This window comes from Amblyomma maculatum, chromosome 11 (genome assembly GCF_055883805.1).
Source record: "Amblyomma maculatum isolate TAMU_Amacu chromosome 11, ASM5588380v1, whole genome shotgun sequence".
In the NCBI taxonomy this organism is placed as follows: Eukaryota; Metazoa; Arthropoda; class Arachnida; order Ixodida; family Ixodidae; genus Amblyomma; species Amblyomma maculatum.
The window spans coordinates 18,633,904-18,655,808 of record NC_139354.1 but is presented as its reverse complement, the minus strand read 5'-3'; the positions used below and the strand labels follow the sequence as shown (position 1 = coordinate 18,655,808).

The window sequence follows — 21,905 nt, the reverse complement described above, 5'->3', positions numbered from 1 at the left end:
GAGTGGTTGATTTACACCCGACACCTGTCAGCAGTTGTAATTTGGGAACACTTGTCTGTGTGGTCTGAGATTTGCTTGTGTGTACGCTGGGATCTTGATGTTCAGTTTCTTATTAATGGAATGCTAACTGGAGATTTTGCTCTTTTTTGATATGCACTTATGAACTACCACTGTTTTTGAGGCGATAACAAGGTTGCAAAAATTACCCGTTGCAGTGGTGTGGCGTCATTGGCACATGGCCACTAAGCTTGAGGTTGTGGGGCCAAACTTTGACCAAGGTGACGTCACTTCAGTGGAAGGGAGACGCAAAGTGCTATGCATAGCATGCATGATTGCATAGCATTGCTGTGCTATGCAATCTCAATGCACATTAATGAAACTTGGGTTGTTGAACTCAATATCAATCTCCCGCCCTCCACAACGGCAGTTTGAGGATGTAAAAGTAAACCACAAAAAAAAAAAAAAATTACTCCAGGGTTAGAATGAGGGCAAGAAGATAGCTATACACACTATAAAAGAGAACTGAACAAGTGTTGAGGGGAAGCGTTAACAGCACAACATGCCCCGACACAGTACATGACATGTAGAGGTAAAAGGCAGCATGAAGCCGTGCCGTATCCCATGTCACCGACAGCAAACAGTAAACTTTGCTATGACACATACTGTACGGTCATAGGCATTGCACAACATTTAACTGCATAACAATGTGCTGAAAAGAAAACGCATAGGCAGTGCCAAACAGAAGCTCGTCACATCCCCATACTGCCTCTTTTTTTTTTTTCATGATATTTAAAGGTACAGACTTCGTCAAAAGTGTAGAGCCCAGAGGGTCTGCTTGCGAGGCATGTGGTATTACTGATACGCTGAGTTAGCATTAGGGGAGGTCCTTCCCATTGGAGATGGTAGGACAGAAAATCTTCTTACCATTCCAAAATTTGGAACAGTGGAAATGCATTACAAGCTGCACAAGGTGGATCAGAAGCAGACCCCCCTGGGCTTTACACTTTCGACAAAGACTGTACGTTGTGTTTCACGACCTAAGCAAGGCAGTGCAGCTTATCACTCGATTGTGTTGAGCTTGCCTACGGCGGCAGATGCAGTTGTGTCAAGTTTTTTCAGGAGACTGACAGCAGCAACGAGCCAGTGTCAAGCAACAAGCAAGTGGAGCAGCTCTGTTGCTGCTTCGCAAAAGAGGCAACAGTCACTGCAGCCAGCATTTGGGCTTATAACATGTGGAGTTCACCAATAGGGTAGCTGAGCAGTAGTACCACCACTCCCATGTTTTCGTTGCCTCCTTTAAGAGCAGTAATTAGAGTTCCTTCTTTTTTTTTTTCTCCAGTTTTCTCATCTCTTGGAAGACACTGCTGGAGGCATGGATACAACAACGTCGCAAGCCGTTTCAAACAGAGACAAAGCGAGTAAGGTGTTTTGTGTGTTTGATGCTTTATTCGTCTTTTATATAATTTCTTCATTTCTTCAACCTCTGGTCTTTGTAAACGTGACGTATTTGCAATCTGGGGCACTAATTCTTTAAGCTGTGTTTTGTATATTGTTCCAGTAAAGAAAAATGGCTCACTGCAGATTTTCTTATTGTTCTCTGGGCTGTAATGCATGAATTAGCATGACTAAATTTCATCGGTGTAGTCAGTTTTGCATGCCTTGTAATATTTTATGCATTCGTTGCAAAACTGTGTAGCTGTTTTCTAGGCTCAACAGGTGCAGGAATTAAAGCCATGTTAAAAAGCGTGCTGCAATAAACTGTTGTGCATTACTTGCATTGATGTGAGTGGTAACTTATGTGTGAAGCATTACGAAGGGCCCCGCCGTGGTGGTGCAGTGGTTAGGGCGCTCGACTATTGTTCCCAAGGATGCAGGATCGAATCCCGGTCGCGGCAACTGCTTTTCAATGGAGGCGGAAAGCAAGGCGTCCGTGTGCTGTGCGATGTCAATGCACGTTAAAGAACCCCAGGTGGTCGAAATTTCCTGAGCCTTCCACTACGGCGTCTCTCATAGCCTGAGTCGCTTTTTGGGACGCTAAACCCCACAAACCAAACCAAACCATTACGAAGGAAATCAGATTCCTTCTGTCTGCGGGCAGGGCATTTTATTTTATACAGCTCAAACTAATGTAAGCGGAGCTATTAATGCTTTCCTAAGCAGAATAAATGAGTGGAGCATGGAGTTTTTGAGTAATTACAAAATTGTTCGAGAAAAGATTTGGGCAACATCAGTTTTCAATAACTTTTTCATCTTTGCGGTTAAACTTCTTTTCTTCTGCTGCAGGCGCCAAGCAGCTTAAGTGGGAGAGGGACCGAGATGCCTGGATTCGTGGCCAAGACTGGAGGAGTCGAAAACGGAAGTTTGGTAATACCAATCGCGGCAAGATGGCAGGAAAACGACAAAAGCGACGTTGAGGCCACGTGCTGCTGTCTGTATATTAAACTTGCAGTGCTCATATCATGGCTGTTTTCATCGTCGTTCGTTCCCTTGGAGGTGTTACAGTGGTTCTGGTCTCATCCATGGACTGTTTTGAAAAATAGCTGTGTGTGAAAATATCTTTTATTGGGAGCTTGCATGAAGCGATGCATGATGGGTAGTCCGCCATGATGTTGTCAACAGCGGACGGCGGGCAGCACAGCTATCATAACGCAACCAGGCTGCTGAATTGACCGAGTGCTTTGTCGTTTTCAGTGGTCCACCGAGCAAACATGCGGCTGTTCGTGCACTTCCCTTACTTGTGTGTAGGGTGTCGGCAGATTCCTGAGGAACGTATGCATCGACACTGTGCCCGAAAGATTGGGCACCCTATCAAGAAATGCAAAGCAGTGCAGCGCGGACCCGGTCAAGCTTCGCGCGGACGACTGATTGCACTATGCGTCTGGGCCTGTGGCCGCCCGTCGAGATTGCAGTCATTCATGATTTCGAGTTCTGGCGAGTAGTTTGATACTTGCCGCAATTGGCGTCGTTCCTCCGTCTGTTGAACCGTGCAAGCCATTCGCATCGGCATCGCTAGAAGGATCCTTTCCCTCCTCGTGCTCGTGCAGACGTATATTTAGAATCGTAAAAAACCCGCAGTCGGCCTGTCTGATCATGCCAGCATCGTCTGCGTGCATTACACGACCATGCAGATGAAGCTGCGTGGCAGTGCCATGCTGCGTCGTCTTCTGCCAGCGACAACAATATGGCGGATTACCTGGCATGCATCGCTTAATACAAGTCTATCCCTCATGTGTCGAATTATTGGTTAAACGAGGTGTCAAAGAATACCCTTGAAAATACCATACAAAAGTATAGCACTACTGAACGCATTTATCGAACTCCCAAAAACAAAGCATTTGATATATCAAATTGCATCTTACATAGGTTATACAAAAGGAAAATTTCTAATTAAACAACCTTAAGAAACTCTGTGGTAAGGCAGCATTCAACGCACTGCTCACACAGACAGCATGTATCTGTGCAGTCACAAATTAAAGTATATTAAAGTATATTCTAAATGAAATGAAATGAAAGCCACTTGCTACTCGGAGTTTGCATATAAAATATTGGCAGAGCTGAGTAGCTTAACACAATTGTTTTAGAGAGCTATTGGTATTGGTGGTCAAGGGACCTTAGTTCGTTGTCCACAGCTGGGCCAGAAGTGCAGGCAGCAGCTTCGATCTTTTTCTCACACATCATCTAGGGAGAAGAATGCTCGTAGCATGGCCTACAGCAACAGTGCAGTCCAGCTTCCTGAGGGACTCTCGGGATGCTCAGGAATGAGGAGAACACACGGCATGAATGCAGACCACTGGAACGGCAGAAGTCATAAAAAACTGCCATCCAAAAGGCTGGCACCACTGACAGTTATCGTCACAAATGCCACCTGTACATCCCACTATCCAAATAAAGGCTAGGCCAGTTGTAGTTAGTAGAGTCGTTCTTCTCAACGTGTGTGTAACCTGTGGCTTCGCGCCACCATGTTTTTAATGTCGTAAACGTCGCACTATGACCAAAAACAAGGTGCCAGGAGTGCTGCTAGACAATTACTTCCACATCTGAAAGCAGCAAGCATCGCCAACGCACTTATCCAGGCCCGGCGCACTTCAATAGAGCCAGGTAAAAATCTTCGGACTGCATGGGAAGAATGGCAACTAGCATCTATGTATTAACTGGTGTGCGAGTGCAACACTAATCCTAAATCTGCTCGCAAAATATATAGTTGCTTCATGTTCCTGGGCCACAGGCTTGTTACACACAAACATTTCCTCCAGGTCCTGCCGCTGAGAATGAAAGTGCACATCTAGTGAAAAATTTGGGTGGACCGTTAAATTCCGCCTTTAAAGATACGTTGCTACAGTGTTTATGGTAACATTATTAGTTTATGGCTCCCATTTGCCATGCGCACCCTGGTGGATCTATTCTTCGTGGACTTTGCTACATGCCTAATTGCTAATTCCTTAATTTGTTAAAGTGTTGCTATGACAAAAACCGAACCTAGCTTTGCTATGCATCATTATACTATGAGTGACCGCATTCCATGGATACTGCTACCAAGGTCGAGGTGAAGGTAATTAGGCCTAATTAACACAAATTAAGCCTGCGTGAAACAGGTTAGAAAATGAAGTCTTAATGAATCAGAACACATTGACATAATAAATACAGTGTTCTGCAACATTACCAGAGTTCTCTTGTGTTGACCGTAGGCTCGTTTGCAGTGAAGCCATACACATTTGCGCATGGCCACACATAAAAAGAAACCAAGAACTGTCTGCAACGAGACTGAGGGAGCGATAAACGCCAAAGCTGACTTAATTGCTGGTGAAGGGCAATGATGGTGCCATCTGGCATTGCTAGAGGAAAGTGCCATCGCAGGAAGTCGCCAAGGTGAGTGCTGTAATGCATACAGCTGACCAGATGGCGCCACCACTGCCCTTCACTGGAACATTGGTATTTATTGCTCCCACAATCCCATTGCAGATGGATCTGGCTTCTCATCATGCGTGGCCAAACCAAGTAAGCACTATCGAAACTTTTTACAAAATAGGTCTGCAAGGCACAAGCTTTGTGCATGGTTTCACCGCAAACAAGCACCTGGTTGAAGCAGAATTTTTCAAAATGGTTCCACTGAGCTTTCTGACACGCTTGCCCTGGCTAAAGTGTTCATGGAGCTTTCGTTGGGAAATCATTACAATGTGTGATAGACGCCTGCTTTTTTCTCAAGGGAACTGACTTTTCATTTTTGTTTGCTGTTGGATACCACAATTCATCTACATATAGTGTAATATGGTAGCCTGTAAAGAATGTGGTGTTATACTGATGTCAAGCAAGCAAATTTTCGCAGATGGCTTATGCCTTCCTGTGAAATAAAAACCTTGCTTGAAAAATTGCTTTTTTGTGCAGTTTTGGGGTAAAGGTAAAGATAACTTATGCTGATACATGTTCACATAGTGGTTGTGTTTGCTTTGGAGACATGTTCACATTAAAATTGTGTTTGCCCCTGAATGATTCACTCTGCAGCTTTTTGGTATAAAGGTGTGCCTATCTTTTAGGGGAAGATGCTCAGTGATGGCCAGACTGGTCTAGTGGCAGCTGCCTTCATGTGCACACGTACATTAGGCACAGTTTCTTGCACTTGTCTGGAAACAAACAAAAAAGCTCAATACATTCTTTTTTCTGTTAGGAAAACATATTTTGAAAATGTCGAATTATTTACCAGAGCTAACCATTGTGTCATTTTATGGCATCTGAACCACTGCACTACAGTTGTCGTGCCTTTGCTTTATTCGCTCCTCCTCTCTACCACCAAGGCACTGCATGCAGGTAACTCTGGCTACATATGGTTCTGTTGAGCATCTGTGCAGTTATGACTGCAGTGAAAGTGGTCCAATGACAGAAGCAAACATAGGGGATGTTGTGGTACCAAACCACGGCATAAACCCAAAATGCAGGCCCGACGTTTTGTACCGTGTTCATGATACTTTACGAATGGCTAATTTGTAGGTCCCATTGGATCTCTCTTCAAGGCCCGTATTCTTAATTTGCAAAATATTTACCGTTTCCAGCAATCGGGAGACTCGAAATGAGGGCGAAAAGGATGCAACTCAGAATATAGGCCTAGGAGTCAAGGCCATATCCACCAAGTCTTCATCTAGTGTTCAATGTCTTTGTAGCAAACTGTTTGGTTTACTTCATACCTGACTACAAAAATCTGACTTTTGTTATTGATAATTTATTTCAAATGGTAACATCATACTTTTGGTCACGCGATCTAACCTTTACGGCTTTATGGTAAAGATGGAACTGCTGTAAACGCTTTGCGAATTTCATGATGTTCAAATGTTTTATTGGAACTATATTACTGCACTACATTAGGTATACCATTACAGCATGGGGAGAGAGGTAGGCAGGTCACTTAATTGTTCGGTTTCATTTGACACACCTTAGCCAAATGTCCTTTCCAATGGCAACAATAGCGTACTGCTTGACAGAATTTGCATTTCGCAGACAGGTGGCCTTGAGAATGAATGTAGCATTCAATATTTGCACACAGCGCCATACCATCCGCTGTCAAACGGTGTGGCTGAGAGGGGCCTGTAAGAACTTTGAAGAACGCGCCCCTCACAAAAACGTGCAGGGAGCCCTATAGTAAAGGTTGGACTGTGCTGTGCTCCGCTAACGTCGTTCAGTTCAGTCGTGTCCGACTCTTCGTGACCCTATGGACCATGTCACGCCACGCTTTTCGGTCTCTCACTATCTTCCTAACATCACATAACTTCATCTGCAGTGCCTCGAGGATGCCATCCGACCATCGCGTTCGCTGCCTACCCCTTTTCCGGCGACCCTCAATCTTTCCCAACATCAAATCTTTCTCCAGCGACTCCTCTCTTCTCATCAGATGACCAAAGTAGCTGAGCTTTAACTTTAGAATTTGACCCTCCAGCTAACGCCGTACACCAGTACAAAATGGGAAATTGGCTCCAGGTGCCCCTCTGCTATCTATCAACTTCCGCCCACAGCTCACTGCAACAGCACCTCCCAGCCTGGTAGTCTGGTACAGAGCTGTAGTGCATGCGACGGTTGGAGGCCCGGTGTAATTCAAGCACCCAAGGGCTCGAGGATGGTGCAAGACCTCGATGATCGGAAACATAGGCGATACCGTGGCCAACAGAGGGCTCACAATGCTAGTTATTCTAGTTCACTCTTACGTGTAATAGAAAGTTTTTGCTAGTGGGGCTAGCGATGACTGGTAATTACACAGAAATATGAGCCCACTAGTGAAACCTCCCCTCCCCCAAGTGACCAAACAATATTCAAGTGGCGCGCCTGTTACAGTTGCAAAACGCAGCCCGTCCAGCCTATCAACTGTTGGAGCCATTCATCCCACGACAACCATATGCGCCACCATCCAGTGCCACATATCGACCGCAGTTGCACCGCCCAGACCACGCGCGAACGCCGTCCTCCAGAGGCTTATTCACTTCACGGAAGTGCTGTGGAAGTACGTTCCTCTCGCTGTGCGTATGTGCGGCACGCGCATCTCTGTCCATAGCTGTCAAAGAGTCTGAATGTGGCCGCCTTGGCCTCGTGTTTAGTACTACGTGCGTCTCTGGCGTCACGTAAGTAGTAAAAGGAATTACAAACCGGTCAAAAAATACAGGAGGGTAATATTTGCAAACTCTGTGGCATCGACCACTGCCACTGCCTCCTCTTGTCTCTTATGCCTCATACTTGTTAGCCTTGTCACGGCCGGTCTCGAGGGAGAGAGCGCCATAGAGAAAGAGATTGGAGAGCGCGCCGTGGCCTTGTGCACTGTCCTCTGTTCTAGGTTTCCAGAATGAACAGATTAGGAAGTGAGAACTGTGCTGTTTTATTAGAAACAAAATGCACGCTCTTTGTAGGAATATCACGTCAACTAACGGCAACTAGAGTCACTGAAAAAAATTTAGAAATTTTTTTACAGCTAACGGCAACTTGTTTTTAGCGCCCTCTGCTAGGTTGCCTTTTTTCACTTTCTTTTCAAATTAGGCAGACCTAGGGTGGCAGATTGTGCCGTCATGGTGCCGCACTGGTTGAAGACTGTGTTCATGTGCAATAAATTGAAAAGGCAGTTGTGGCAACCGCAAACTGCGGTTTCCATCCATTTCGACCGATGCTGGCTTCGTAGTTTTTGCATTGTGCTGCGCTCTCCTTTTGTTGCACCGGGCGGGTCTTCCCGGACGCTCAGATTAACCACCACACAGCTCAGACGCATGCTCGTGCGTCTGCTTTGCGCCTCTTGAGATATGACACCAAAGCATTATACGAAGCGGTGCTCTGTGAATGGGTGCCTCAGCAACGACCTTACGAAAGGTGTCTCGTTACATCGTTTTCCAATGGAGGCTGAAAGGTAAGGTTGCGTTCGCTAAAGCCAGAATCTTTGCTTATGTTCGTGTTACGCACATTTGACGGACCGTTGTCGAAGTGATCTGCCTTGCTGACTGGCTCTCCAGTGAGTGAGAAAAAAAAAAAAAAAAAAAAAAAAAAAAAAAAAAAAAAAAAAAAAATTGTCTTGTTTTTCTTCAAGTTGGAATGCATTAGGAATGCACTGAGTTCCACATAATTTTCAAGGGACCCAGTGCAAGTGCTGCCGTAAACACTGCGTCTGGTCGCATCGTCAGCTGAATGTTTAGCATTGATTACGGACGGAATGCAAGATTGTGAGCGGCATTTGTCTTGTGTTAACTTAAGGTTGCGGGCAGTTCGAATAGGTGAAGTTGCCGGGAATTTTAAATAGGCCCGTGTTGGTGGCCTGGTGTATTCGCGATCTACATCAGCTTCCTTGGCCAGCAATGCAGTTTCAGATGTCTACCTGGTCAGGCAACGTCGATTGGCGTGCAAGAAATTCTGGCGGAATCATCTGCACGCCAATCGACGCTGCTCAAACATGTAGGGATGCCTTGCTGAATCTTGTCATCCCTTGTGGTGCCCTGGTATAAATAGCAGTTACAGGCATAGGCATTATTTTTTTTCGCCATTTTGCTGACAGCTGTGTCGCTGTTCGCCTGCTCGCTCTCACTAGAGCGGTAGGTTCGAGATGGCAATGCCCTTCGTGATAACACTGTTGCCCATTTATAGCACGAACATGCTGTGTTTGCAGGCGTTGGGCTTGGTTCGAGTTCGCCCGAAACCCGAGTCTGGACGGGAAAACTGCTCAGCAGCTTCGGCGCATGTTAATCTGCTCGCTGCACTTCGAGAAAGCAGCCTTCTTACGGCCAGGCTGGCTTATCCGTAGCGCAGTGCCGACTCGCTTCACCGGTAAAGGTATGTCGAGGACCCTTGGTGCAGGGTGTACAGTGTGTTGTACGAAAAAGAACGCTTTATCTTTTTTCAGAAGTGATGGACAGACATAATTGCAGCACGAGCTCTTCAAGCTCAGCAGTATTAGAGGATGAGCTAGTGCTCTGTTTATGAGTTCCTGTGGCTGTGATTGCTAACACCGAGTATCTACGAATAACTACTACTACATGTACGTTTACATGAAGAAGGCTCGGACAAGGTGCTACTTACAATTTGTGTTTTTATCCAAAATATATTAATATACACTGAGTGTTTCAGGGAAGCCTGCAACACATTTTTAAACGAACCTTTCTTGAGGCAGAAAGATGGCTTCTGCAGTATGTGCCCACCTGAAAATGTTGGCATAGATAAGAAAGCAGGTGAGCCATGATAACTACCAAGTTGGTTTACTAATTTGCGATAGTTAACTTTTTAACTAATACAGTTAGGCTCCTCGTTGAAATTTATTTGTGGCTAGCGGTTAATAGCAACATAAATGTTTACCATTTCAAAAATGCAGTTACACTCAGCATGTATGAGAAAGCTCATGTGTCTGGTTTGCCTAGAGGGGCACCTCAATGTGCGGCATCATAGACCCAGAGTGCTCACATTTCATCATGCGTGGCATCGCCATGTATGTGAAAAGGGGTATCCTGGTGGTTAGCTGATGCCGAGTGCCTGGATCTCGGGAACCCCTTAATGGTAACACCTTTATTTTTCAGGAAATGGCACCAAAATGGGCGTTAAGTAAATAGTATAATTTGGTTGCGTATAAAGCATAAAAAGCGCCATAAAAAATGCATTGTTCTATATAGCAATCTTTGTTAAGCATATTTGCATTATGCAGAAGTGCAGCTGTTTCAAGGTAACAAAGCATTCAAAAATAGCTAACAAAACTTTTTAATAGCTGTAAATGTCATGAAATGTTTGTCGCACTAAGCATGTCCAATGGTTCTCGTGTAGGTCTGGCACCAATAGTGAACCCAGGCTATCTTTTGAACATGAACATGGGAGGTACAGGAGGAGAGTTCTTGGAATCAGTTTTGCAGCAACGATGTCTGCTAGTGACTGTGCCCTCTTCATCTTCTGTTTCACTGCAATCAAGGTCCTCACTATCATTGCCATCACTTAAGGAAGAAAACAAATTGTCGTTCATTATCACTTGAGTTGGTTGCATTGCGATTTTTGCGCTCCACCATGTTTGTTCGTGTAGTGACAAGTTTTTGCGTTCAAGCAAACACAGTTGGCCTTTCCTTGCTCGTATTGCCAGGCATCTCTTGGCAATCTAGAAGAAGGCTTTGGTCAAGCCCTACTTGTCTTAAACTGCAATCAGAGTGCCAGGATGTTGTTGATGAGCTGGACTCATCATGCGCCAAAAGTGACAGTCGGCCTATGATGAGCTTGGCTGGTCCAAGTTCGTTAGAGGACTAAATCCCTTTGGCAGAGGCAACACTACTTTGACCGCTTCGTTCATGTGTGTGGTATCTGGTTTGACCGGGAGCGAATCTTCTTTCTCATAACACACCGCTCTGGTGATGCAGTGGTTAGAGAGCTCGACTGCTATACCCATGGATGCAGGATCGAATCCCGGCAGCAGCGACTGGTTTTCGATGGGGGTAAAAAGCAAGGTGCCTGTGTGCTGTGCGATGTCATTGAAATGTTCGGAGCCCTCCACTATGGCATCTCTCATAGCCTGAGTTGCTTTGGGACAATAAACCTCATAAACCAAATCAATCTTTCTCATAACATTCCATCCTCTTCGTTATTTCTTGGACTTTTTCTGTTCTTCGTAACGGTGAGCATTAGCCTAGTGCCCCGCCAGGGTGGCACAGTGGTTATGGCGCTAGACTACTGTTCCCAAGAATGCGGGATCGAATCCCAGCCTCGGCGGCTGCTTTTCGGTGGAGGCAAAAAACCAGGCGCCTGTGTGCTGTGCGATGTCAGTGCACATTAAAGAACCCCAGGTGTTCGAAAATTTCGGAGCCCTTCACTACGGTGTCTCTATAGCGTGCATCACCTTGGTACGTTGGTTGGTACCAAATCAAACCATTAGGCTTGTGTGGTTTAACTACCCTGAGGTGCCCCATATTTGGTGGTTGTTAGGGGGTACTGCTGGCATGGGTTGGGCTTTCTTTTACTTCCTGTTCTGTCCCTTTTTTGAGCTGCAAGGTTGGTGGATGGCACCATAACTGAAAAATAAATACACTCCATAGCTGCTTCTTATCTTGCATCTGATCACCCTCCCACGAAAACAAGGTGCACTGAGAGGACAGCAAAACTGTGCACCAAAAATCTGAACGGCTTCTCGTGCTTCCAGATGATACACTCTGAACGGGCAGAGAAAACTGAATTACTAGTCTCGCCGTTCATTGCCACAAAAGCTCTGACGCCATAAATCAGGGCTACAAAATCGAAAAGCTAGCGTATAGTGATCTTCTAGAAGTCCTACAATTGTCAGGGCAAAAAACAGGCAGCAGTCCTATCTTTTGCAGACATCTCAATTTCAATCAGCCCGCACAAACATTTGAATAGGTTTGTAGAGTAATATCAGATTTGAATTGAAGCACCTGGCTGAAAAGGAACTATTAGAGGGACTATAAGGGAACAGAATGTCACAAATGTCTGTAGAATAAAAATCGGATTACACAACAAGGAAATTAAAACAAAGCACACAGTCCTCACTTTTGCAATGAGTATAATTCCTGTTTCTGTGAAAGTGGTTTACGCAACACTCGAAATTAGGACGCCACAACCCAAATCCACGTCGGTGGTGCAAAGGCCAAAGGTGCGGCCATGGCTCCGAATGTTTCTGGGGCCAACTTGGATAGGCCAAAATTGCCCCTTTTGAACTTCAAGAAGTTGAGTTGTACTTTTATATAAACTGTGAGGAAAATTATCCAGCTTACTCAGAGGCCTGTCTGCTACCCATACTAAGCTCATCATGTTCACTGGAAGCCATCCCAACCAAACCACACCATTGGATGCTGCGCTTAGCTGACTGGCCATTTTTTCAAGAAAAAGCTAGTGTGGAAGAAGTCTTCAGAGATGATCTCAGTGTCGATGAGTTTAATGAAATATTGGCGATGTGCATTATTTGTGCGACATGCCTAGTCAATCCTTAATTCTTGGGAGTAGTACGACAGAATAATAAAAATTTGATGTACGTAAGAATGTAGACAGGCAACAGAGAAACAAAATAAAACATGAGGAAGTTTTTGTAGATACCCTACGCCGGAGAACCTCGTGAATTTTAAAAGGCTCTAGCCCAAGCATAGCACATTTTGCAGTGTTCAGAAGGCTTCCTGGCAAAGCTTTATATCAGCCATAAACACTTCAGGCACATAAAAAAAAAAAAAAAAAATGTGGGGCCAAGTTGAAACAGCGTCTGTCTACTCACAGCTCCTTTCCTTGCAGCCCCTGGTACACAAGTACTGAAGACCAGGTGGATATATTAGGGGGACATATCTCGGAACTTTCTACTTCCTTGCACTACACACTCATTTTTGAAGTGCAAAAACACCACTTCAAACAACCCCTTCCCACAAGTGGCAGTGCCAACAAGCATTATAGGCTAATTACGCTTCAAGAACTTCATGGAGTTTTGTCTATTAGTGAACAGACTGCACTCGGCCCTGGTGAAATTCATTATTAGATGCTAGCGCATTTTATGAGCTTGCTGGCACTTTTAAGATTCTTTAATAAAATATTTGTGGAAGGAAAAATTTTAGAGGCTTTAAAGAAGGCCGTAGTTGTGCTATCTCTGAAACCCGGAAAACCACCAACCTCCCCTAGTAATAATAGGCCAATAGCATTCACAAGTCTCACCAGAACCTTTAAAGGTGTACTCATTATTTAAATAATATTTACTCTCGAATCCCATGATGGGGGGTCCAGCATTGCAGTTTTAAAAGGTATGAGTTATAATTGACCATCTCGTCTGGCTAGAAAACACTATCTAAGTAAAATTTATAAACAACAGCGTCTGGCAGTCTTTTTTTTGGTGTGGAGAAAACTTACAACATCTGGAGGTTTGGGATTTTTAGCAGAACTAGGCATGCGTGATAGGACGCTAAACTTCTGAAAGAGTACTTGTTTGACCATTCATTTCATGTCCGCCTTTGTTCATCCCTCTCGAAGAACTTCATTCAAGAGAATAGTGTGCCTTAGGGGTGTACTTTAAGCACTATTCTTGTCATAGCAAAAGCAAATTTCACAACAAAAATAGTTCTAAAGTCCATTATGTACTAAGTCTACGTTGATGATCTTCAAATTGCAGGCACCTCTTTAGCATTTCAACATGTGAGAGACAGATACGGCTGACATTGAACAAACTAGCAGCTCGGGCAGGCAGGAACGAATAAGTTTTCGGCACAGGAACAGGTAGCTGGTCTTTTCGCACTCAAAGAGGCTTGCAGAGCAAACCAACCCTGCATTTAAATCATCATCATCATTTATTTTCCAACGTATCCTTGGGGGTCCGCAGACGAAAAAACTGATGAGAAACAGCTTGAGACTACCTGGGGCCTGTACAAGGCAGCAGCGTACAAAGTGAATTAACAAGAAAGGGTCAATTTTTCTTTCAATGTGTATGTCAGAGTTACAAGTAAGCACGGATCGCACATATTGATAAACAGAAGGTAAAAGAGAGAAAAGTCGCCGCCAAGCATATTACGTCATGGATAAATAAGCATAGAAAATAGAGGCCGTCAGCAGTTGAACACGAAAATTTGCACATTTGCCTTCAGGTAACAGCTGTCAAGTCGATACCTTGGTTAACAACTTTATCTAATAAGAATGGCAACATGCAGTCAGTGCGTCTGTCTAATCGTTTGTCATCTCTCTGTCATCTGAATGAAACTGTGCTACCCTGAATACTATGAGAGATAAATTTCTATTCACAGCTTTTGACCAAATGGAGAAAGAGTCACTGTCTCTCATAAATACTTTTAAAAAGAAAGCTTCCAAATCTCTTAACACGCTGAAAGCTCTCTCATGTGAATGCTGGGGATCCGCTGGAATGGACCTTTTACACATTTATTGCGCCGTTGTGCACTTTTGGCTAAATTATGGGTGCATGGTATGTGGATCTTCAACACCATCATACCTAAAACAACTAGATTCAGTATAAAACATTAGTTTGCATCTCTCATCTGATGTGTATCGAACCTCTAGAAATAAATTATATATACAAAGAAGTGAATACTCCCTCAAGGACAGGGCAACCATATGTTCTGTTTTTTCAATCATATTTTCTGAAAATGTGATCTCTGTGAAAACATCTGTGTTACCCACATTTACCAAGTGCACCTCCAAAACACTTCAATAAAAAAACCACAGTAGATCAGTTCCTTTTCAACACTGCTTCGAGGATAAATGCCAAGAATTAAGAATACTAAATGCCCTTCCTGATATTGCCTCAAGACCAGATATGCTTCCATCATGTTGCAGCTTTCCTGCAGTGTGTGACTTCACAAGTCACTCCCATGAGAAACAGATGCCACACAAACCCAGTGCAGGAATTCAAGGTTAGTATTCCCGGAATTCCATGTAAAGAAAAATACACAGATTACATAGACTTCTACAGATGGCTCCAGAAGTGATTCTCATCTATAGTATCCTAGTGCAAGGAAAATGGGGAATCTCTTTTCACTGCACACTGTCTGTGCTGTAGGGAAGCCGACCAACAGCTCTTCATCCTGGAATTGCAGTTGCACCATTAATAAGTGACTATTTATTTATTTATTTGAACATGCTGCAGCCTTATTGGGCTATTGCAGGAGTGGGTTTGGAGTGCATAGTGTCAGGAACAAAGAACAGAACATTGCAGAATAATAGAGAGAGAATAATCATAGAATAATAATTATGCACAATATAAGCCACAACATGAGAGAGAGAGTAAAATTTTGTAAGACTAACAAAATTCAGTTAGTGGCAGTATAAGAGCATATCCATTTACAGCACAAGCCTGGCACAAGGAAATGAAGAAAGTAAAGAAAAATGACTGAGACTGCGTGAAATTAGTAGAACAGGCTTAGAGAGAAATGGCAGACTAAATGGAGTGATGATGCAAATGCATAATAAGCTACATTCAAAGTGACTTTATCTGTTTCTGCATAATACACACACACACACACCTCACACAAAACTCCACACTAATAAAACAGGACAAACCGCTATGCCATTTGTGTGGTGATGGGTAAAACAACCACTTTTTACTGCCATTCAGACCAGTTAAAACACAGAGGGACAAATATGTTTTGTTTTACGATGGAAACATTCCTTTTCATGCAGCATTGCTTTCAAGTGAAAATGCCCTTACTGATCCAGTCTGTACTTGTAAGTTTTTAAAAGATGCTAGAATTTGTGTGAGCATTAAATCTGTATGGAAAGGATGACCAGGCTTATTTATGAAAACCGTTGCCTGGAAAAGGAAAATATCTCGTTATCTTGTGTTATGTGGTCTAATAATTTACAGTAAGCACAATGTTGAGTTTCTGTAAAAAGTCTGTCATGTACCGAAGACTGACACTGATTTTTATTTTCACCAGTATTTTTAACATTTATTTTAGCATGAAAAAGCACAAATAGGCAAAATAAGCATCCTATTGCGTACCTCATAAAATGTCGCTTCAGGAAGCCTGCTGCAGTACTAAAATTATCAAGTTATATTAGAATGGTATGTTTCACAAGGTGAGCGTTTACTGAAAGGAACGGAAAATGAGGAAAATGGACCTGAAGATTGAAAACCACCCCATTTTGTTTTCAGAGCTCCAATGATCAATAAAATTCGACAGAAGAGTAATTAGTGTCTCTCATGACCTGAGTCGCTTTGGAACATTATACCCCATAAAGTGACCAAAAAGAGTAGTTAATTGATATGAACTACTCTTGCAAGTTTCAATGCAATCAAGCAAGTGGCTCATATTAGTGTTTGTCTGCGTGTGCATGTTTCCAGGTTCCATACTTTTTTTTTTCACTGAAAAAAATATGCATTCGTCTTATCAGAACCAACCAGCCTGTGTTTCTACTTTAACTGTTCAAAAGTTTATTCGATGCATTAATGTCCCAATTAAGACAAACATTTGCTTTGAGAGCCATATCATGCATTTCTTGTTCTATTCAGTAATGTCCTAATTAAGATAAGGATTTGCTTTGAGAGTCGTAGCATGCATTTTTTGTCGATGTTAGTGTTAGGCTGGTCCTGAAATTATTGTGGTGGTAGTCATCACATTTGTACCCTCAGGAACTGGTATTTATTCTCTGAAGGTTGTATAAGGAGCAAGTTAAGGTTTCTGCAGAATGCATATGTGCACCACTATAATCGGTGGCAGTTTTTTTTGGTAAAGAAGGGATGGCTACAGATGCCACAGGACCCCCATCTTGTGAAATAGGTGCATTTCGCTATGGTGCTAGCCAAAATTTAATATTTTGGCCATGGCACATTACTCTTGTTTTGTAATGCAGTTGCTATGGTTAGCACTGCTTACAATGGCATAGGTGCCTAATTTACGCTTCTTGTTATAACTTGCTTGCTGTCCACTTTGCTGTTCCAGAGCTAGAAGATGTTTCGAAACTGGAATCCACGTTGGAGCTGGATGTTGCTTCGAAGATGCAAGCCACTTCGCAGCTGGAAGCCGCTTCGGAGCTGGAAGCCGCCTCAAAGCTGGAAGCCGCCTCGGAGCTGGAAGCCGCCTCGGAGCTGGACGCCGCTTCGGAGCTGGATGCCGCTTCGGAGCTGGATGCCGCTTCGGAGCTGGACGCCGCTTCGAAGCTGGACGCTGCTTCGAAGCTGGAAGCAGCTTTGGAGCTGGACGCCGCTTTGAAGCTGGAAGCAGTTTCAGAAAAGGATGCCGTTTCGAAGCAGGATGCCGTTTCGGAGCGGGACGCCGTTTTAGAACGGGACGCCGTTTTGGAGCGGGACGGCGTTTCGGAGCAGGACATCGTTTCGGAGCGGGACGCCGTTTCGGAGCGGGACGCCGTTTCGGAGTGGGACACCGTTTCGGATCGAGACGCCGTACCTGAGCTGAACGTCGTACCTGAGCCAGATGCCGTACATGAGCTGGACACCATACCTGAGCTGGGTGCCATACCTGAGCTGGACACCATACCTGAGCTGGACACCCTACCTGAGCTGGACACCCTACCGGAGCTGGACACCCTACCTGAGCTGGACACCCTACCTGAGCTAGACACCCTACCTGAGCTAGACACCTTACCTGAGCTGGACACCCTACCTGAGCTGGACACCCTACCTGAGCTGGACGCCATACCTGAGCTGGACGTCATACCTGAGCTGGATGCCGTTTCGGAGCTGGACGCCGTTTCGGAGCTGGACGCCGTTTCGGAGCTGGACGCCGTTTCGGAGCTGGACGCCGTTTCGGAGCTGGACGCCGTTTCGGAGCTGGACGCCGTTTCGGAGCTGGACGCCGTTTCGGATCTGGACGCCGTTTCGGAGCTGGACGCCGTTTCGGAGCTGGACGCCGTTTCGGAGCTGGACGCCGTTTCGGAGCTGGACGCCGTTTCGGAGCTGGACGCCGTTTCGGAGCTGGACGCCGTTTCGGAGCTGGACGCCGTTCCGGAGCTGGACGCCGTTTCGGATCTGGACGCCGTTTCGGATCTGGACGCCGTTTCGGATCTGGACGCCGTTTCGGATCTGGACGCCGTTTCGGAGCTGGACGCCGTTTCGGAGCTGGACGCCGTTCCGGAGCTGGACGCCGTTCCGGAGCTGGACGCCGTTCCGGAGCTGGACGCCGTTCCGGAGCTGGACGCCGTTCCGGAGCTGGAGCTGGACGCCGTTTCGGAGCTGGATGAACGAGAAATGGCCAGTGATCCTGGCACTGCACATGAAAGTTTTTCAAGCGGTGAGTGCTTGATTTTGCCACGCTAATGCCTAGAAAAATAGTACAGCAGAATGGTTGAGGAATGAAGTTAGATGTGCACATCTATATTTTTTCCTTCATCTATGAAGGTAGCCAAGACAGCGTGGATACCGACGAGACCTGGAGAGCCAGTTCTTCTAACACATGCAAGTACATAGTTCTGAGTACATTCAGGTACAGCCTGGGAACAAAGCAGCAAACACTCCTCAAGGGAGGCCCTTCAGCCTCTAGCACTGACTGTTCTCGCGAAGTTTCGGCCATTTGCCTTGCGCTTACTAGCCAGAATAAAGACGATTGACTACAGTATCATAACAGTATGTCGGCACCTTTAGCTAGAGGGCCTCTTTGTAGGGGTATTTGCCCCTTTGTTCTTCCATTGTGTTTCTGACTCTACCACTGAACGAGTGGTTGTGCTCTTCTGACTTTTGCCTAACACGTTACAGCGCCTGTGCCGGACCCAGCGCCTGTATTGGCCTCGTCACCTGTACCAGCCTTTCCGCCAGTGCCTAATTCGTTACCTGCCTCAAAACTGCACAAATCAATTGCCAAGCTACTGCCTGAGGCTACAGCAGTAACTTCTAGGGAGCAGGACAGTGACAACACATGCGATCCCAGAAGCCTCCTGGCAGAAAACATTGCCTTAAGGAGGAGAATACGGGAGTTAGAGGCCCGGTGCAAAATACTGGAGTCTAGCCTCGGTTCTGTTGACGTCATCTGCCCAAACATTTCAAATACTCAATGGTATTCAAGTGCAAGGCCTACTTTGAGGCCTTCTGCTGAAACGTTCTTTGCAAGGTGCAGCAGACCCAGTGGGACGGCATCAAGACTGGCTCACAGGAGCAGAAGAGAGAGAACTTTTAACGAGTGCCGCTTTAATTCTGTTGACGTCATCCGCCCTAACATTTCTAATACTCAATGGGATTCAAGTGCAAAGCTTACTTTGAGGCCTTCTGCTGGAGAGTTCTTAGCAAGGTGCAGCAGACGACCCAGAGGGATGGCAACAAGACTGGCTCACAGGAGCAGAAGAAGAGAGGGAACTTTTGACGAGTGAGAAGCTGTTTATAGTTGTTCAGAATGTGTGTATGTTCCAAAGTGATTGCCAGGCTATTTGGCACATCAGAGGCAAGAGTAAGTGAAATCATCCTGTGATAGACTTCTTCCTTGGAGAAATAGCTGTTGGTACTAATGTGGTTCTCCGCTCTGAACGAGGTGTAAATAATTTTGTTAGAGATATTTTTAGATTTTTTTTCATGACCACAGATCTATAATAGCACACTGGAATCAGAATTTGCAGGTCATCAGGTGAACAATACAGAGATAAGCTTTCTGGGTTTGTGAGCATTTTAATTCTGTGAAAGTGCATTTCTTGCCTGGTCATGATTTTTGTTTTGTTCCTTTGTTTTGACGACAACACCAAGTCAGTGGCACTGATGTCGTTTGGGGCACAAAAATTCGAACCTGTGAAAATGGAAGATTCCGGATTTCCAGCATTTGCTCTGCTAAGTGTACAGTTTGGCCTAGAGAGTGTTGTATTGAAATGCCTACTTCTGTTTTAGTGTGAAATCACTCATCAGCTCGCTACCACTGACCAAGAATCTTGTTCGATCTTGTTTGTGTCATCTCAAACACTGGGCCTTGGGGGGATAGTTCAGATAAGTTCAGTAAATGGCTGCAACATGCGAGTCTCTGCAAAGGGGTTTTCAAGTGATGAAACCTCACTGAACAATGACTGACCATTGCCTCTTGCAGTATTTTCACACCAAAATAAAAAAAATTCATTAGAGTGGACTGGAACCGGTCAGGTTCAAATCTGGGTACTCAGGTTCAGTTGCCGAGCGTGTTAACCACTGAGCCACTGTGGCAGATGTTTTCACTGATAACCAGGTTTAAATAGTGAGTATCGATGTGCTTGGCCAGCACTGGCCGCATGCCAAAGAAGAGGCAACGCTGGCATAGGACTTCAGAATGCTCTGGAACTTACGGCTCAGCCAGACGCTGTCGCATCACTCTTCCAGCTTTCCTGCCATAAATGCGGCTGTGGTCGCCGTTCTAGGCAACCTCTACAAGTCACATGTGTCACTACAATGGTTAAACATCCACAGTTTGACAAGCAACTCTCAAATGGCGCTACAAGTACGGTTAAATCTCTAGCCTCCGCAATCAAGCACACTGCTGCATTGGAGTTCATCGCGGAGGTCATGATTAAACTTCCGCGATGTGATGCCATGTGATGGCAGCTGGAACTGCAGTGTGCCATGCCCATAGTGACAGAAGAAAACTTCTTTTTTACATCATATGGTAAAAATAATTGTAATGTCATGGGACAGCATGACAGGAAAGACACTGATTAACCAGTTCATTCAGTGTCTTGTGGAAATATTAAAAATATCAAATAAGTATTCTGTTAAAATAGCATCACATTAAAACAAGTAAGACGACAAAAAGCCAGTGCTTTCTCACTATAATAGGTTTAACAGAGAGAATTCCTGCCAATTTTATATTTATTATGCACTGCTTACTGAAACATATCACTCACTCTGTACGGGTGTTATCTGCATTAAATAGTTTAGTAGCTTGTCATACTTTGAAGCAGTTTCAGCACATAATATTACTGGAAGATCTTTGAAGATGGAGTCATGTGTATATGTGAGAAATCTTAGTAGGACAGGTACTGTTGGCGGAGATGAAGTAACCTAGTTGGATCTCACAAAATTTATGTTGCCCATTCATCTAAGGCGTAACACTACTTTCTTTAGTATCTAGACAGAAACCACAATATTTATTGTATGTTTGTGCCGACCTATTTTATGTTGTTTTTTTCATAGTAAGTGGAACCTGGAACGTTATTCTTTTCTTAATTATGTCATTTCTTTGCCATATAGCATATATTTGATGATTGTCTACCTTGTGTAAAGAAAGGGAAATTCATATCTTCAGCATGCTCGCCATGTTTATACCCATTGCCATCTTATCTCATGTATAAAGCACATTGTATATAGTTGTTTTTATGCGTTTGAACATAATGTTGGGAGAGCACAAGAGTTGTAAACAGTTTGAGCTGTATTGTACATATTTAGGCATTTATATTGCGTTCTCAGGTGTCATCGGAGCTGTTGAAGATGTCACCTGAAAGCCAATGGTGTTCAGTAAATTATTTTTTGTGATGGTTAATTTGTGCTGTTGCTTTTTTGTCACTTGTGCTAGTGGATCTGTATCACTCTGTGGCACTCGACCTAATTGCATTTACTAGTGGGAACACAAGATTAGGTTACTGATTGATGCAAGGACAATTAAAAATGTTTCTTAGCATTCTGGGGATTGAAAACTTTCCATTCAGCAGAAGTGCTAGGATTGCCTCTTTTGCAGCTGTTATACAAAGGGTTTGCACTGAAGCGCATCCTGGCTGAAAGCCTCCGCATTCACATGGGGTGAAAAACGATACAATGGCAGTTATTGTGGCATGTGCTTCACAAGAGTGACAGCCAAAAAAAGCATGTATGCACCCACACAGGCAAGAAGCCCTATACATGGATAGGTTGGCACACTTATGAGTGCACTCATATACACTCACACACATTTGTGAGTGCGTGAGTGGTCATGATTGGGAGTAAATGGTTTTGAGTGCAAGTGGAAATGAGTGGTTGTCAGTTAACATGTGTTGTGGGTTATTGTGAATGGATGATGGTGTACAGGCTGTTGGATAGCCACAGTGAGCTGACAGAAGGCATC

The 21,905-nt window shown here is 44.5% G+C and overlaps 2 protein-coding genes across 7 annotated transcripts in view; both read left to right on the top strand.

The window, feature by feature from the left end:
* Window positions 1–2,460, top strand: part of LOC146172968 (CCAAT/enhancer-binding protein zeta-like) — a 33,325-nt gene extending 30,865 nt beyond the window's left edge. The window contains exons 17-18 of the mRNA XM_084584703.1: window positions 1,340–1,418; window positions 2,284–2,460. Coding sequence (XP_084440829.1) covers window positions 1,340–1,418; window positions 2,284–2,414 — 210 coding nt within the window. The 3' untranslated portion in view covers window positions 2,415–2,460. The remainder of the gene's footprint in view (window positions 1–1,339; window positions 1,419–2,283) is intronic.
* Window positions 2,461–8,008: 5,548 nt separating this feature from the next.
* On the top strand, window positions 8,009–21,347 carry LOC146172967 (uncharacterized). Of its 6 annotated transcripts, XM_084584615.1 has the most exons (6): window positions 8,009–8,368; window positions 9,119–9,282; window positions 14,746–14,822; window positions 16,851–18,158; window positions 18,266–18,322; window positions 18,620–21,347. In XM_084584615.1, exons 3-6 carry the CDS (start codon window positions 14,792–14,794, stop codon window positions 19,225–19,227), a joined length of 2,004 nt encoding a protein of 667 aa, XP_084440741.1. In that variant the 5' UTR covers window positions 8,009–8,368; window positions 9,119–9,282; window positions 14,746–14,791; the 3' UTR covers window positions 19,228–21,347. The 6 variants fall into 6 exon arrangements, with proteins under 6 accessions (XP_084440741.1, XP_084440739.1, XP_084440738.1 ...); XM_084584613.1 differs by lacking the exon at window positions 14,746–14,822 and having other exon boundaries at window positions 18,270–18,326; XM_084584612.1 differs by lacking the exon at window positions 14,746–14,822.
* The last annotated feature ends 558 nt before the right edge of the window (window positions 21,348–21,905 follow it).

What these genes read in the sequence shown, in the direction of transcription:
- LOC146172967 (XM_084584613.1), top strand. Translation starts at nt 8,265, where the DNA reads ATGACACCAAAGCATTATACGAAGCGGTGCTCTGTGAATGGGTGCCTC. An exon ending in GACTCGCTTCACCGGTAAAG is followed by an intron (nt 9,283 to 16,850) that starts GTATGTCGAGGA and finishes TTGCTGTTCCAG; the next exon opens with AGCTAGAAGATGTTTCGAAA. An exon ending in ACATGAAAGTTTTTCAAGCG is followed by an intron (nt 18,159 to 18,269) that starts GTGAGTGCTTGA and finishes CTATGAAGGTAG; the next exon opens with CCAAGACAGCGTGGATACCG.